This window comes from Alternaria dauci, chromosome 7 (assembly GCF_042100115.1).
Source record: "Alternaria dauci strain A2016 chromosome 7, whole genome shotgun sequence".
In the NCBI taxonomy this organism is placed as follows: Eukaryota; Fungi; Ascomycota; class Dothideomycetes; order Pleosporales; family Pleosporaceae; genus Alternaria; species Alternaria dauci.
This window is the reverse complement of record NC_091278.1, coordinates 2,288,100-2,302,433: the sequence shown is the minus strand read 5'-3', so window position 1 is coordinate 2,302,433 and position 14,334 is coordinate 2,288,100. Positions and strand designations below refer to the sequence as shown.

Sequence of the window (14,334 nt, the reverse complement as noted above, 5' to 3'; positions counted from 1 at the left end):
CTTGGAATTAGGCAACAGGTATAGGCTATGACCCGACCCGGTTGGGTTTCGACGGCGACGGACGGTATCAGGTCCCGTTCTATTCTTTCTTATAATACCCAACGCTCGAGGCCCCCTGAAGTCCTACGAGTCGTCAACTCTATATCTGTTGGTAGTACAAGGGCGCTTTGTCCGACTCATTGCTCCTTCGAGCTTGAATCAAATCGTTTTACAACTCTTTTTTCAGCTGCATAGCATGCATGTGATTCAACTAGCCCGCAATCAAGCGTCGATGAGCAGCCCCTCGAGAGGCTGGTTTGCGAGAGCGCCCTGCAGAAAGAGCAAGTCGTTCGAGACTGTGTAGTTTTGGTTTGGCCGCGAAGGTATACCAGTTAGCGACTGTTGTAAGTAATACATCAGCTCTTCGATAGGGCTGACGCCGTGTGCCGTCCTCAAGATCGAGATCAAACCTGTTTGCCGGCTGACGAGGTGTGATCAAGCAGCGGCCTACTGCTAAGGAAGCTTCACCGCTTCGTTTTCGGAAGTTAGCATACAGATGTTCCGGCACGAATCAGGCAACAACGAGAAGGGTTTCCAGTATCGGATATGCGCATCAATATATGGTAAGGCGGAGGAGGGTGTCAGGACGCGTTGGCCGGATAGCGTGAATGATCCGATATGGTAGGCGACATGACGTAAGTGTCAAATATGCTAAGAAATTATAGCCTCGTTCGTTGCATATTTCTGTCGCTCCAGGTCAGTTGAACAGGCGCCGGCGTGGAAATAGGAGGGCCGGTGTTGAGGTTTATCGCGCAAGACGACCCCATTTGCGAGCATCTGGACAGACTTTTAGTCTTGAGGCCTCAGCACCGTACCTTGATATGGCCCGTGGTATACTGCACGTGTGCTTCGGCCCGGCACCATATCCACATTGCGCGGGCGGCATGGACGGGCCTCCGGAATAGCGGGTCGCACTGCTAAGTATGAGCAAGCTGAGTGATGTTAGTGTGAATCAGTGGTTGGGGACGACGCCGAGGCAACATGGTGGCGCTTAGGTGGTGAGGAAGTGTGGTAGACTGGATGATCAGGCATGGCGAGACGTGCGCGTAGTAATACGACGAATTTACCACGTATCTCATCCTGACGAGCAAAAGTCGAGGAACCCCTCCAACCACACAGTCAAACTAACCAATCTATACACATGCAACGAGACGAACACAAGACCTCCACTTTGCCCATCCACCCAAATTCTATATCCACGACAGCCTCCCCCTCACCCCAACCTCTCCCCACACAACTCAATCGCCACATCCGCCGTAGCCCCATCAAAAAAATCATTCAACACCACCACCACGCTCTCCTCGCCCATCAGCTTCCTCCCCATCTCGCTCCTCAGCAACGGCAATATTTTCGCATCACAGACCGGCTTCGTCGCCAGAATCGGACTCGTACTGACATCGCTATCCAACACACTCGCAATAATCACATCCCTAATATTCGTCGCCGTAGCCTGGCACTGCAGCAGCGTGATCGGATGGCCTTTAGGCGGCTCGTCGCACATGGACGATAGTTTCGCGACCATGGAGTCACCGCTTAGCGTCGCGTTTGCCGCGTCGTCGTAATTCGAGATTTGTGCGCAGTCCTTGAGGAGGATGAGGCGCGTTTGTGAGGAGCGCAGGTCGTGGATGGATTGGTGCATCATGGCGTCTTGGTTACCGACTTTGAGGTCTTTGTCTGCGAGGAGCGGGGTGAGGATATTGAGCAGGTCGTCGTCGTTGGGGCGTGGACAGTCGTCTGGTACGCCGTCCCAGCGGTTGTGGACGACGATGATTTCGTCCTTGTGCTCGTCTAGGAAACGGATTATGTGGTCGAGGAGCACGCGGTATGGCATGCCGGGTATAGCGCCGTGCTGGAAGTACCAGGTATCTTCTAGCGAACTCACTTTTTGCATCTGGCGATGGCACTTTGCGGGGCGGAACTCAAAGTAGCGGGCGCCGATCTTGAGGATGGTGTCGAGGGTGTCCTTTTGCGTTATGGCTAGTGCGCGGATGATGTCTGGTGCGATGTGGTTTACGGCGCTGTCGCCGACTTTGTTGATGATAGACAAGGCGTGTGGAAGGCTGCGGCCGAGGACTTCTTTGATAACTCCTGTGCCTGCGTTTTTGAGCAGGGAGAGACTGCTGGACATGTTGTTCATGCCAATGTCGTGGGAAGACGGTAGAACCATTTTGTGGAATGGCCTGTGTGACTTTTCTGAATCCGGCGGAATAACATCGCGCATCCAGTTCCCGTAGTTCTTCGTAACAGTGACATAGCACTGGTGCTGTTTCGGTAGCTCCGCCAGCCCTGGGCCAGCGTCGTAAAATCCATATGTGATGATGAGATCGTTGGCGAAAATACTAGGTGTTTGATCCATGTTCACCATTGTGCCATCTTCTAGCTTGCCTGTCAGGCTGTTGACTGCAACCCATTGTTTCGTGAGCTCTTGGCCATGCTGACGAACGATGAACTCAAAGTTCCCCGTGAACTTGAAATGGGGTAGATTGGACGACTCTACTTCGAGGTGGTCGTGGAGGAATTGAAGCTGAGAGCTGAGCTTGATGCTTTGTTCTGGTACTGTGTACTCAATCTCCACCCCGTCAACAGCAATGTAGGTGAAGCATCTCACGCCCTTGGAAGGCATGATGGATTATGTATTCTTCTCCTCTTAGCAGTGTAGTAGGCGCACTAGTCACACTAGTGTGTGGCGAGTCAAGACCTGGCGACTCTGTTATGGCCCTTGAAATGTGTATAGCATTTTGAGCAACCGCAGCAATGCGGGGCAGCATCTGATATAATATGCAGCCGGCGATCTACCAACTACCCGTTTTCAGCTCTGTCTAGACTCTGCGGGTCGTTAGCGGTGGCTGAGCTGTGGTGTTGAAGTGGGGGATCCCGCTGCGTGAACCAATAAGACACGCCAGCCGGGCCGATGTCGATTTGGTGACGCTCCTTGATTGTTAGCAACAGTTCCCTTCATGACAAGAGAGCTAGCAACAAGCAAATGGGAGGCGCAGTAGTCATGGTATCTTGACTGTGTTCTCGTCCTCGGAATCTTACACCGAACCGGTAATTACACGGTTGCTCATGAACCTCAAACCACAGGCCTGTAGCGTGCCATCGTATGTCTGATCATATCGACTGGATGAATATCGGGTCAGGGTGTGAGGAACGTGCTGATATGTCGTTGATGGTCAGACTAGAAGGATCAGACGTGAGAACTCGATGCGACTCTTCTCGCGTCGATACAGTTTGATACCATATGAATCAGGCCGACAGCCAAGGCAAGCACCTGGTACACATCTCATGATCGGCCGGGATGAACCGTAGTGCAAGGTGTCATAAGGTTTGTGTCTTCCGAGTTCACCTTTGGAGACTGGGCGCCGTCATCTCGTGCCACCAAGCCGGCTTCAGGCTGCATGGGAAAGACAGGTGAAGTGAAGCAAGATGACCGTACCGGCGACCGGGAACCTCGGCCTGTTGTTCACCAGAGACGCAGGCGAAGATGCACCGTTGTGGTGGATCTGCAGCCCCAAAATGGTCATAGATGCACCGATAGTCTGGCAGACCCAGTTATCATGCAGGTGAGTAGGGAAGCGGGGTGTAAGAGAGTCGAGGTGAAACGTGCCATGTGTTTCGGTGGTGCTTGGTTGCTGGCAAGGTGTTGGTGGGGCAATGAGGTGTTGCCCCTCCTCGGCGCAAGCACCTCGCAGGTCCCTTCTAGAACGAGTAGGTCCATACAATTAAGGTACGTTGTCCCCCAGTTGATCGCCTGCTACCTCCATCTCACGCTGAAGTTGTAATTGCAGACTTGAGCAATCAATCAATCAATCAATCAATCAACAACGTCGCAAACAATTCGTGTCAAGTCGATACGTATTAGACCCCACCACACCCCGAGCTCTCACAACACATCATCATCATCATGGTCGAGCGCACGAACAAGCCCTCCGCGCTGAACGCGCCAACCCCCTCAGGACCCGGCCCACAAGTCGACATTGTCGGAGAGGGTGGCAGCCAAAAGGTTGTTGCGAGGCTGCCGTCTGGCGAGAGCATCGAGGTGCTGCTCTTTGGAGCTACCGTCACGAGCTGGAAGAGCAGCGGCGGACAGACGGAGAATCTCTGGCTGAGCGAGGCGGCTGACCTGACTGGCAAGAAGCCCGTACGAGGTGGCATCCCCGTCGTGTTCCCAGTCTTCGGTCCTCCTCCCAAGGACGGACATGCCACGTCGTCGCTTCCCCAACATGGTTTTGCTCGTGCATCACGCTGGGAGTACCTGGGCAAGTCGACTGCTGAGGATGCTCCCGACTCCAACTCGGTCAAGCTCGACTTTGGCCTTGACCGTCAATCGTTGAGCGAGGAGTCGCGCAAGGCATGGCCGCTCGACTTTGGACTCGTATACAGCGTCACACTGAGCAAGGACACCCTCCAGGCCGTTCTTACTGTCCGCAACGAGGGCGAGGAGAGCTTCGAGTTCCAGTTCCTGCTCCACACATACTTCAAGATTCAGGACGTGTCCAAGATTGCCATTACCGGCCTGTCTGGCACCGAGTACATTGACAAGGTCCTCAATGCTTCTACCCACACACAGAGCGACAACCAGCTTAAGATCACCGGCGAGGTGGACCGCGTGTACAAGGACATCAAGCAGGACACGACATCGATTACCGAAGACGGCAAGCCTCGCTTCGACGTGATCCGCGACAACGTCAAGGACACGGTTACCTGGAACCCGTGGATCGAAAAGGCCAAGGCCATGGGCGACTTCTCCCCGGACGACGGCTACAAGCACATGGTGTGCGTCGAGATTGGCGCGGTGGACGGCTGGCAGAGGCTGGAGAAGGGCGAGGTGTGGGAGGGAGGCATGCTGGTCAAGAGCCACTTGTAGAGGCGGAAGAGCGACATGGGGCGGTTCTGCTACTGATAGACTAGAGCAACTTGTCCAAATTAATGCATGCGTCTGGCCACTTGATGGTGTGCACTGTGCACTTTGGCTGCGCTGAGACCCTTGGCTGCTGGGTCGCCCTTGCCCGTCCCACAACTCCCCGCCAAAACTTGCGCGCACCACCCAAACAAGAGACGACACCATGACAACAGTCAGCGCTACCTGACCGACGTTGTCATGCCACTTGTACACGACTGTCGCGACGCAGTGCGCAACGCCCTCTGCCGCCGTCTGTGGGCCATCGACTAAGGCTGCTCCTGCCTATATCACTCGATACCTCTGCCGCTTCCCCGCACCCCAGTAGGTGCTACCACCGCGCATATCACACTGTGCTGGGTGGAGACGGCTGCTTGTGCCCTTGTTTACATAGGCAAAGGCCTCCAGACCATCCTTGGATAGTCAGAGACGTTGCGCCGTCTTCTATAGCTGGCGGCCAGGCCATCACCGCAAGTCGCACCACAACATGTCGCTGATACCCTACGCCCCAGCCGAGTCGCGCGAGATCGTGCTGTAGGTACCCATGGCCGTCTGGTGAGTATGAGGTGAGGCTAACAGGCTGCAGTCGCCATGGTTCCGCCGTCGTCGTGTACGACCAGCACTCAAAACAACTCTCCCTCCGCGATGCCTCCCACGCGACCGACATTGGCTCCACGTCATGCCCTTACTGCCACCGCCCCTACCGCGAACCGTCACCACACTCAGACCACGACAGCGACGAGCCAGAGCACACGGTGCCAGGCATCCCCACGGAAAATGGCTTCGTCAATCCCGCCTACTTCCAAATGCTGCGCCGGAGTCAGCCAGGCTCTTCTGAGCCATCGCGGCCGTCCTCACCACACAAGCAACTGGCGCCTGCACCTGCGCGCATGGGCAGCTTCCACACACCAGAGGGAAGCGAGTTCGTGGGGAGCACACCGGCCCAACCTGCCAGGAGCCAGGGCATCTCCGCTCGCGCCTTTAGTCCCAACTACTTCAACGACTTTTTCGTAGAAGAGCGCGAGCTGGGAAGAGGCGGCAAGGGCGTGGTTCTGCTGGTGCAACATGTGCTGGACGGCGTACACCTGGGCAAATTCGCATGCAAGCGCGTGCCGGTCGGCGACGACCACGAATGGCTAGAGAAGGTCTTGATCGAAGTCCAACTGCTCCAGACGCTGTCGCACCAGAACCTAGTGTCCTATCGCCATGTGTGGTTGGAGGACTACCAGATATCCAGCTTTGGCCCGAGCGTGCCTTGCGCTTTCATACTGCAACAATACTGCAACGGCGGCGATCTCCACAGCTATATCCTCGACTCGGCCAAAACTTCAATCACAAAGGAACAGATGAAGGAGCGACTCAGGCGGAGGTCCAAGGGTCAGCTGGAGGACCCTGAGGATGTGCATGGTCCGCGTCGCATGCACTTTGAAGAGATTATATCCTTTTTCAAAGACATCACATCCGGACTGAGTCACCTACACGCAAACGGCTATATCCACCGGGACCTGAAGCCTAGTAATTGCCTGCTCCATCGTACTGGCCGCAAGGTCAAAGTCCTAGTCAGTGACTTTGGAGAAGTACAGGCAGCATCCGGGATCAGAAATTCCACAGGAGCAACGGGAACGATTTCGTACTGCGCGCCAGAAGTGCTGAGGCAAGAGAGGCCGGGTGGTGCGTTTGGCAACTTCACCACCAAGAGTGATATCTTTTCGCTCGGCATGATTGTCTACTTTATGTGTTTTGCGCGACTACCGTATCGGAATGCGGATGGTGTTGATGAGGATAATGAAGACCTGGACCAGCTGCGCGCGGAGATATCAACTTGGACAGGCATCGACGACGAACAACGCGTCCGATCAGATTTGCCTGAGAAGCTGTACCGGAGTTTGAAGAGGCTTCTTGCTCTCAACCCTGACGAACGACCTGGTGCAGAGGAAATCTTACACGTACTAAAGTCGCCCCTAGTCTTCGACGAGTACAATGCATCCTCATACCCCGCCCCATCTGGTCTCGACGAGTTCAGTCCGCGAATCTCGAGAGCTGACACACCCAGCCCATCACCGAGCCAGGGGAACAAGAAGAGCAGAGGGGTAAACTACACACGGCCAGGACGATCGCATCTCAGCGCCACCGTCATGGACCGGTCACCTAGTCCGCCACGTCCGGAATTCATGAGAAGACAGTCATCAGACGACGGAGCCGTTATCCTGAGAAGAGGGAGCAAGCTCGAGTTCCCACCACCGCAATCTCCTGCAGGGGGAAGAACGCCGAGTCCACAGCGGTTGATGTTACCTCCACCGCTACCACCCACGACATTTGCGAGGCTCAACAGACACATGAAAGATCCTGCGGTCATCAATACGGCAAAGATTGTCATGTTTTGTGCAAAAGCCTACAGCCTGCTTTCGCCCTGTCAGCCTTTTGCGGCAGATCCGCGAGTGCTGTATCCGTTGCTTTGTATGGCGTCACTTGACTTTTTCCGTGTTGGTGGGTTGGGTGGGATAGGACGCTCGGTTCTGCTGTTGTGTGCGCATTTGATTGTAGTGGGGGTGACGTGGAGGGTGGATGGGTTGTGTGCTGGGAGGAGTGTGGCTTGGGATGGCATGTAGCGGCTGTCTGGCATCTGTCTTCTGCTTTCGAACGGGATATTTTCCTTTACTGACCGTGTTGGTGGTGGGGATACATGTTTTACTGTATGATATGTTCCTGCGGGGTGTCAAGGACCAAGGGGCTAATAGGGTCACAAAAGTCAAGGGGATGATTGGGCTCGGTAGATTTGAACTTGTGATACCTCCATAGTACTTGTGTTGCGCAGCGAAATATTTGACGATATGCTCATGGTATAAAGCACGAATCACCATCGCCTCCATAGCCAATGACCATGTATGATTCATATGTGTCAACAATCAAGATTCTCATGGTATAAAGCATATGTCGATGAGTTTTAGTACTCATCGCTGAGAGCTCAAACCTGGAGAATAGACATTACATTGCGATCTTTATCATACCGTAGTGCCTAACTTCGCTATGCTTGCATGCAGCATTATGACATTCATTTCAGCGATATGTTGATTTTTCTCATGCACGCAGTGCTGTGCCACAGTCCGCCTCACGTTGTGTCGGCGGTTATGACTGCGCGTCGGTGGCTGGAGTGGGGCCAGGATTCGTTAGCTTTGTTTTGGAGTAAACACGCCGACCCGCTCTCCATCTTCACCACTGAAGCATCGCACTTTCCCACACAACACGTCCCATCACACTTGGGCTGGGAACCTTTTTTACTTTCTTGGAGGCAATGATACAGTCGGAGTAGATCTTTACCCAGCATCTTTTCGAGATACCCTATTTACAGACGTGTTTGACACGCGACGCGCATCCCCCGACAATTTGACATTGCCCGCGCGGCATCACAATTCCAACACTCAACATGCAGTCGTCTCCTCCAATGAGCGAAGGGAAAGCGCGCGCTATCCGAGAACTTTCACGCAGTCTCAGCCACAGCCCCAGAAATATCACATCGCCGTCCCCGCCACCCAGCGACTCGAATCCCACGCAGCGGTCGGGCTTCGGCACAAACACGTCTCAATTCTTTGACGACCCAGACATTCTCATGTCCACACAACAAAACATTGCTGAAGACACAAACACACTACCCGGATACCCACGGATTCGTTCGACCGCGAAGAAGCTGAACACTTGGGCTCCCTTTCGTTCTGAGCAGATCCAGCCCGACACGTCCATGGTCAACAAGGAGTTTGGCGACTTTGACCACAGCATCTCCGACGAGGAGAGCATGGCCATCGAGCAGGCGCGCGGTAACCGCAGCAACCGCGGTACGCCCAGCAAGATGAGCTCCCAGTTCGACAGCCTCTACGACATGACACCCCCCACCAACAGATCGCGTAAATCACATCAGGCGGAGACTGGTAGCCTGCGACGCGACGCGGCCATCCGACGCGCCTCGCGTAACGACTTGGACAACACTGCATCACCGCGTCCCGCAAGCAAGCGCAACTCTCCCGCCCTGTCCACAAAGGACAGCCGTAAGAGCACTTCACTTGCACAGCTGCACGCAAAGCTCTCCGAAGACGAGTCGTCGTTCATGGAGCACAGGCCACCGACACTAACTATGGAGTCATCCAAGAACACGCGCTGGGGCAACCGGAGCCGACAGACCTCTCTCCAAACCGACGGCAATGTCGATGCTCTTCCACAGTCAAAAGCTACACCTCGCTCATGGCCGGCGACAGCACAGAACGCGACTGCGCAGTCCTTCATCCTGCCTGACATTCCCAATCTGACCGAGCTCGTCTCTGGCGTGTTCGACGATGGCACCCCAGTCTTTTCCAAGACTGCACCGTCACGATCACGTTTCGCGGCTCCACCGTATGGCGGTCGCCGACCATCCCATATCCCCATCGATAGTGCGCCCATACCTGATGAGGAGAAGGCCATCTTCGCTGCTCTCCAGCAGCTGCAAGAGAAGATTGCGGAGATGGAGCGCGAGCGTGAAGAGAAGGACAAGAAGATTGATGAGCAAGAGCTGGAGTTGATCGAGCTGAGAGCGACTACGCAAGCTCAGGAGAAACTGCGACGAAGCGACAGCGCGCAAGACTCTGATGCTGGCGGAAAGAGCGGTTGGAAGGTCGAGAAGACGCGTAAGTTGCCATCCCACTTGTCCGTTCTTCTCTGCAACATGATGTCGAATGTTATCATTCAGTTATCCCTGTCTGAAAACTATTGTTGAAACTTATTATTCTGATTTGCGTCTTTGATCACACTGCTGTAAAACATCAAAGTTCTACGAGTTTACTGACAACGAGTAGGTCTCGACGCGACAGTACAGACCCTCCGAACGAAACTTGATCGCGCCGACCGGAAATACGCCGTCCTCGAAATTGAGAAGAAACGTCTGAGTACCGAGCGGGACAACATGGCCAACCAGCTGGGTGTCGCATTCCAGACTTGCGAGGAGCTCAAGACCGAGAAGAACGCCTTGACCAACGAGAACGACCAACTGCGCCAGGAAATCGACACCCTTCGTGCAGAAAACGAGTCCCTCCGCGATCAACTCCAACAAGACCTGTCCCACCACCGAGAAGAGACGATCCAGCTCCGCCAGCAATTCGACCAAGCCGCCAACGCGACTCAGAAGGAGAATGCGAGCCTACACGCTGAACTGGCTCGGGTGCGCGCTCAGCAGGACGAGAACACCCAGCAGTTGACTCGCAGAGACATGGAACTGCGCAAGGCACGTCAAGAGCACGCCGAGTATGCGAGGTTGAAGTCCGACCACGAGTCGCTCAAGGCTCAGGTTGAGGAACTGAAGAAGAAGCGCGAAGAGGATGTCAAGCGCTGGGAGAGGCAGGAAGAGAGTCTGAGAGCAAAGGTTGGAAGGCGGGATGATACGATTCGGCTGTTTGAGGATATGACGACTCAAGAGCGTACAAACGAAGCTATGCGTATCGACAACGAGAATCTCCGAAACGAACTCCAAGAGCTCCAGGCCCAGCAAGACGAGGACAACGAAGAGTGGGCGAGGAGGGAGGCGGAACTACAGCGCAAGATTCGACAGCGTGAGATTGCTGCGAGGAAGTCTCGGGGTGAGAACGACACTGAGCACATCTTCGAGGATAAGCCTAGTTATCGCCGCGAAGACACCCGGACGCGCATCAGGAATCGTGTCCAGCAGGAGGTCCGCAATAGCAAGGTTTGCAACCAGGAAAGCCCACGGAAGTCGTTCACCGGACACTCGAGGTTCTCTACTCGAAGTTTCTCTGCACCTATCCCTGCCGATCAACGTGTGCGCGCAGAAAGCGATGTAGAATCGACGACCGATCTCTCTCTTGCGCCACGCGCCACGCTGCGTATCTCGCGGAACCCGACTTCTTCTGCTAGGCCGGCGACAGCGTCGACGGTCCAGCCTCCCACTGATCTAAGCCTTACGGAATTGAGCTTCTTCCCCCAGGAGGAAATCGCGCGGTTGAGACGCGAGCTGGAGGAGCAGCGTGCGAACGAGCGGGCTGGTAAAACCCAAACTGGAGAGCAAGCGAGGGATGATACTGTAAGGAGTCAACGACAGACCCAGACACAGATCCGCGAGGATACGGCTCGGTCTGTGGCGAGCGCTAAGAGCACACATTCACGTCGACCTTCTCTCGTACGCAAGTCTAGTCTCAAAGATACCACGCAGCGCACCGCCACCACCCACTTTGACGGAGACACTGGCAAACTGTCCCATGCCGATGCCGGCGCCGGCGCTGACGATGCGGAAGCGGAACCGACGCAAACGCGCCAGTCTGGTATCTCTGATGCGTCGATGCTCAGCAATACTAGTCGCCGCCGCCGCAGTGCACCCGCGACTGAGATGACGAGCGCATTCATCCTTCCGGATATCAAGCTTGGCTCTGTGGGCGGAACCGGTAGCAGAGCGATTACTAAAGACCATGACAACGACAACTGTACCGTCTGCAGGAGAGAGGGTTATACGACTGCTACGACAGATCTCCGCGTCCCGCAGCTAGTCAAGGTCTCGGAGCGCACGAAAGACGAGGTCGATGCCACGCTCCGACCCGTCCAGTCTCCTCGAAGCGCTCTGGCTCTTGTAGTCAAGGGGCTAAACGACGAACGTATCCATTTGCTCGCCGAACTAGCAGTCCAGCAAGCTATGCTCTCAGAGCACGATCCTAGTGCTGGGGCTCGCAGGCGGCAGAGGATCGAAGCGAGTGTCAAGGATTTGATGAGACGGCTGCAGTGGGTCGACGAGCAGATTTATAGACTGCATGATGTTCTCGAGGGGCAGGAAGAAGTTACCGAGCAGGATGTCGAGGAGATTACGCAGGAGATTGGGGTTCTGCAACAGCAACAACAACAGCAGCAAGAGAAGGAGAAGAAGAGCGTTACTATTCGGAGCTTTGTGTCTGAACATGAGGTTGATGATGGTGGGGATGAGAGTGTGGAGTTTAGAAGGGGTAGTGCTGGTACTGCTGGTGCCGCTGGTAAGGGAGATGTGGACAGTGGGGATGAAGAGGAGGGCACGCATGAGTTGCCCTGGGAAGGGTTTGGTGATGATGGGGAGAGTTTGGGCATGGAGGGTGATGTTAGTTTTAATGCGCTCGCGGGGTGGAGGGGTGTACATTAGGGGCAAGGGCAAAGGTGTTTGGATAAGTCTGGGTTCTTTTTTTTTTCACGGGTTCTGGGTATGAAGGGTCTTTGCATTGTTATGGGTGTTGGGACTGGGACTTTGGATATGAGGTATTGGTGTTTTTTTCTTGGGTCCTTGTTTGGGTTGTGGGACTATGTTTTTTCTTCTTCCTCTTCCTCCTTCTCTTCTTCTCTTTCCTCTGCTCTTGTTCGTTCGGCTTGGGTTCGTGGCGGCTCCTTTTTTGTACATGGCATCTCGGCTCGTCGATGTTTCTCTTTACTCCTCGAACCTTTTTGGCTGGAGACCTTGACTCACCCTCGCTTTGGGTTCGAGTTGGTCTCGCTGGAAAGATGGGGAAGTGGAGTGGTTTGGGGAGACCAGCTGGGTGTCGGGTATAAAGAAGCTGGGGTAGTTATAATCCAAGGTCGTTTGAATCAAGAGAGGCAGATGTGTTGTTATGAATATCGTTTTGGTTGCAGTGATCATGTGCTTTCTCTTCCATTACACTTATGAGCAGGATGGTAGTGATGTCGCTAGTGGAGGTGGTCAGTAAGATTTCCCCGCACTGATAGAAGACAGGTGTTGGAAAAGGAGGCTGTGAAGTGTTCTTGAAGGAGGAATATTCAAGCAAAGGTATCAGGATGCATTGCCAAGATTGAACGGGAGCACGCTTAGGTATGTAATATCTTAATACTGTCTCACTGCAAAGTGTATCTGATCAGATCCCCTTAATCATCCCATGGTACTGCGATGACGCATCAACTTGAGCCAATCACAACTTCCAAAATTCTCAACGAACTTAACAAACAGGTTCTCTCAAAATGAGATAATTCGCAAGTAAAAGAATGCTGATCAGATCAGTCTGACACGACGCCGCGTCTGACTCCCCTGCAGGAGCTCAAGTCCCGCACCATCGATGTGAATTGTATCTACCGCGAATGCACCTATGCGCTCAGCAGTCACCTGATCTTCCTTCCAGCAAACGACAAGCACGAATATCTCTTCGGCCGAATTACGTGCCGAGCATTGCTGAACACACAAAACGAAACAGGACCATGTACCTCTCCGTTCATTCTCAATCAAGCGATCATATGTCAACACATGGCCGGGCGCCCAGGATCGATTGGCATTTGGCGGAATTATGTCCGCTAGGGCTAGGAAGCTAGCAGCTGGTATCGTGGCCGCTTCGAACTGAATCAGCGTTACGATGTCTAGCTCCTGTTGGATATCATTCTTGTCAAGCCCGGAAGACATGACAATACAGCCATTGGATGATTCCAGCTGTACGTGCTGTAGAAAGGATAGCCACCTGCTAGTTATGCGGGCACCACAAAACCATCCGATATGCGCTCCTTCGCTCCACCCAGCCCACGTCCATGAGGGAAACGCAGATCGCCGCCGACGCGGGGCATCATAGAAGCTCGACGTCCAAGATAGTGCAGAGGCGACCAGGTCCTCAAAGGAATTAGTCAGTTTACCATGTGCCATCTCTTCCGCAGTTGTGTAGAATGGTAAGCCACAAAGAAGGTGGGTAGTTGGATGTGAGCGTCGTATGAGATTCAGGACGCCTGCAAATGCGTCTAGAACATCAGTCTCTCTAGTCGTTTGCCGTTTACTGTACATCTCCAATATGTGTTCGAAGCTATCGCGATCACATGTTGGCGACGTTACATGTACAAGTCCAAACAGATGGGTGATAGCTTGAATCTCATCTGGTAGGCGAGATGCATTGGGGTCTGGATTTCCAAACCCTTCCATCCAGAAATTGGCTTGACAATAGAACGACATTTGATGTCCTGTGAACACCAATAAACGCTTACTCAAGGCCCCTTCTTGGAATGTCCTAGGCATTGCGCAAATTTGGTCAGCTTGAACAAGTAACACTTGAGCACTATGTCTTTCTTACCATGCTCGAGAGAACCATGTAGACGCAAGAGTCTCATGTCGTGGGTCGGGCCCGTTCGAGAACACTACTATGTCATCCATGTAGATAACCTCTCTCTCTTTACGTTTCGTTGATCCAACGCCTGGTAGACCGTATGACTTGTTGTCGCCAGCCGCAGCTACGATGGTGAGATCCGCACCGCGATAGATCTGATCCATTTTCTTGATCTGGTCATTTCGATGGCTGTCATCGTTCTGATCGATACAATATTCGTCAACCCATAGATAACGATATCCGAGCTGCAGCGTGACACGTATGGCATCACTGATCGTCGCAGGTATCTCCAATGATATGCCCGAGCCAGCGCGG

General features: G+C 53.9%; 4 protein-coding genes across 4 annotated transcripts; 3 read left to right on the top strand and 1 right to left on the bottom strand.

The window, feature by feature from the left end:
• Positions 1–956: 956 nt before the first annotated feature.
• On the bottom strand, positions 957–2,662 carry ACET3X_007871 (uncharacterized protein; the record flags this gene model as incomplete). Its single annotated transcript, XM_069454065.1, has 2 exons — positions 957–971; positions 1,436–2,662. The coding sequence occupies 2 exons, from the start codon at positions 2,660–2,662 to the stop codon at positions 957–959; spliced, it is 1,242 nt and encodes a 413-aa protein (XP_069305034.1).
• Positions 2,663–3,943: 1,281 nt separating this feature from the next.
• Positions 3,944–4,906, top strand: ACET3X_007870 (uncharacterized protein; the record flags this gene model as incomplete). Its single annotated transcript, XM_069454064.1, has 1 exon — positions 3,944–4,906. The coding sequence occupies one exon, from the start codon at positions 3,944–3,946 to the stop codon at positions 4,904–4,906; it is 963 nt and encodes a 320-aa protein (XP_069305033.1).
• A 180-nt stretch (positions 4,907–5,086) lies between these two features.
• ACET3X_007869 (uncharacterized protein) lies at positions 5,087–7,774 on the top strand. Its single transcript, XM_069454062.1, has 2 exons — positions 5,087–5,473; positions 5,526–7,774. Exons 1-2 carry the CDS (start codon positions 5,427–5,429, stop codon positions 7,546–7,548), a joined length of 2,070 nt encoding a protein of 689 aa, XP_069305032.1. The 5' UTR covers positions 5,087–5,426; the 3' UTR covers positions 7,549–7,774.
• Positions 7,775–8,363: 589 nt separating this feature from the next.
• ACET3X_007868 (uncharacterized protein) lies at positions 8,364–12,077 on the top strand (the record flags this gene model as incomplete). Its single annotated transcript, XM_069454061.1, has 2 exons — positions 8,364–9,594; positions 9,763–12,077. 2 exons carry the CDS (start codon positions 8,364–8,366, stop codon positions 12,075–12,077), a joined length of 3,546 nt encoding a protein of 1,181 aa, XP_069305031.1.
• Between the last annotated feature and the right edge of the window lie 2,257 nt (positions 12,078–14,334).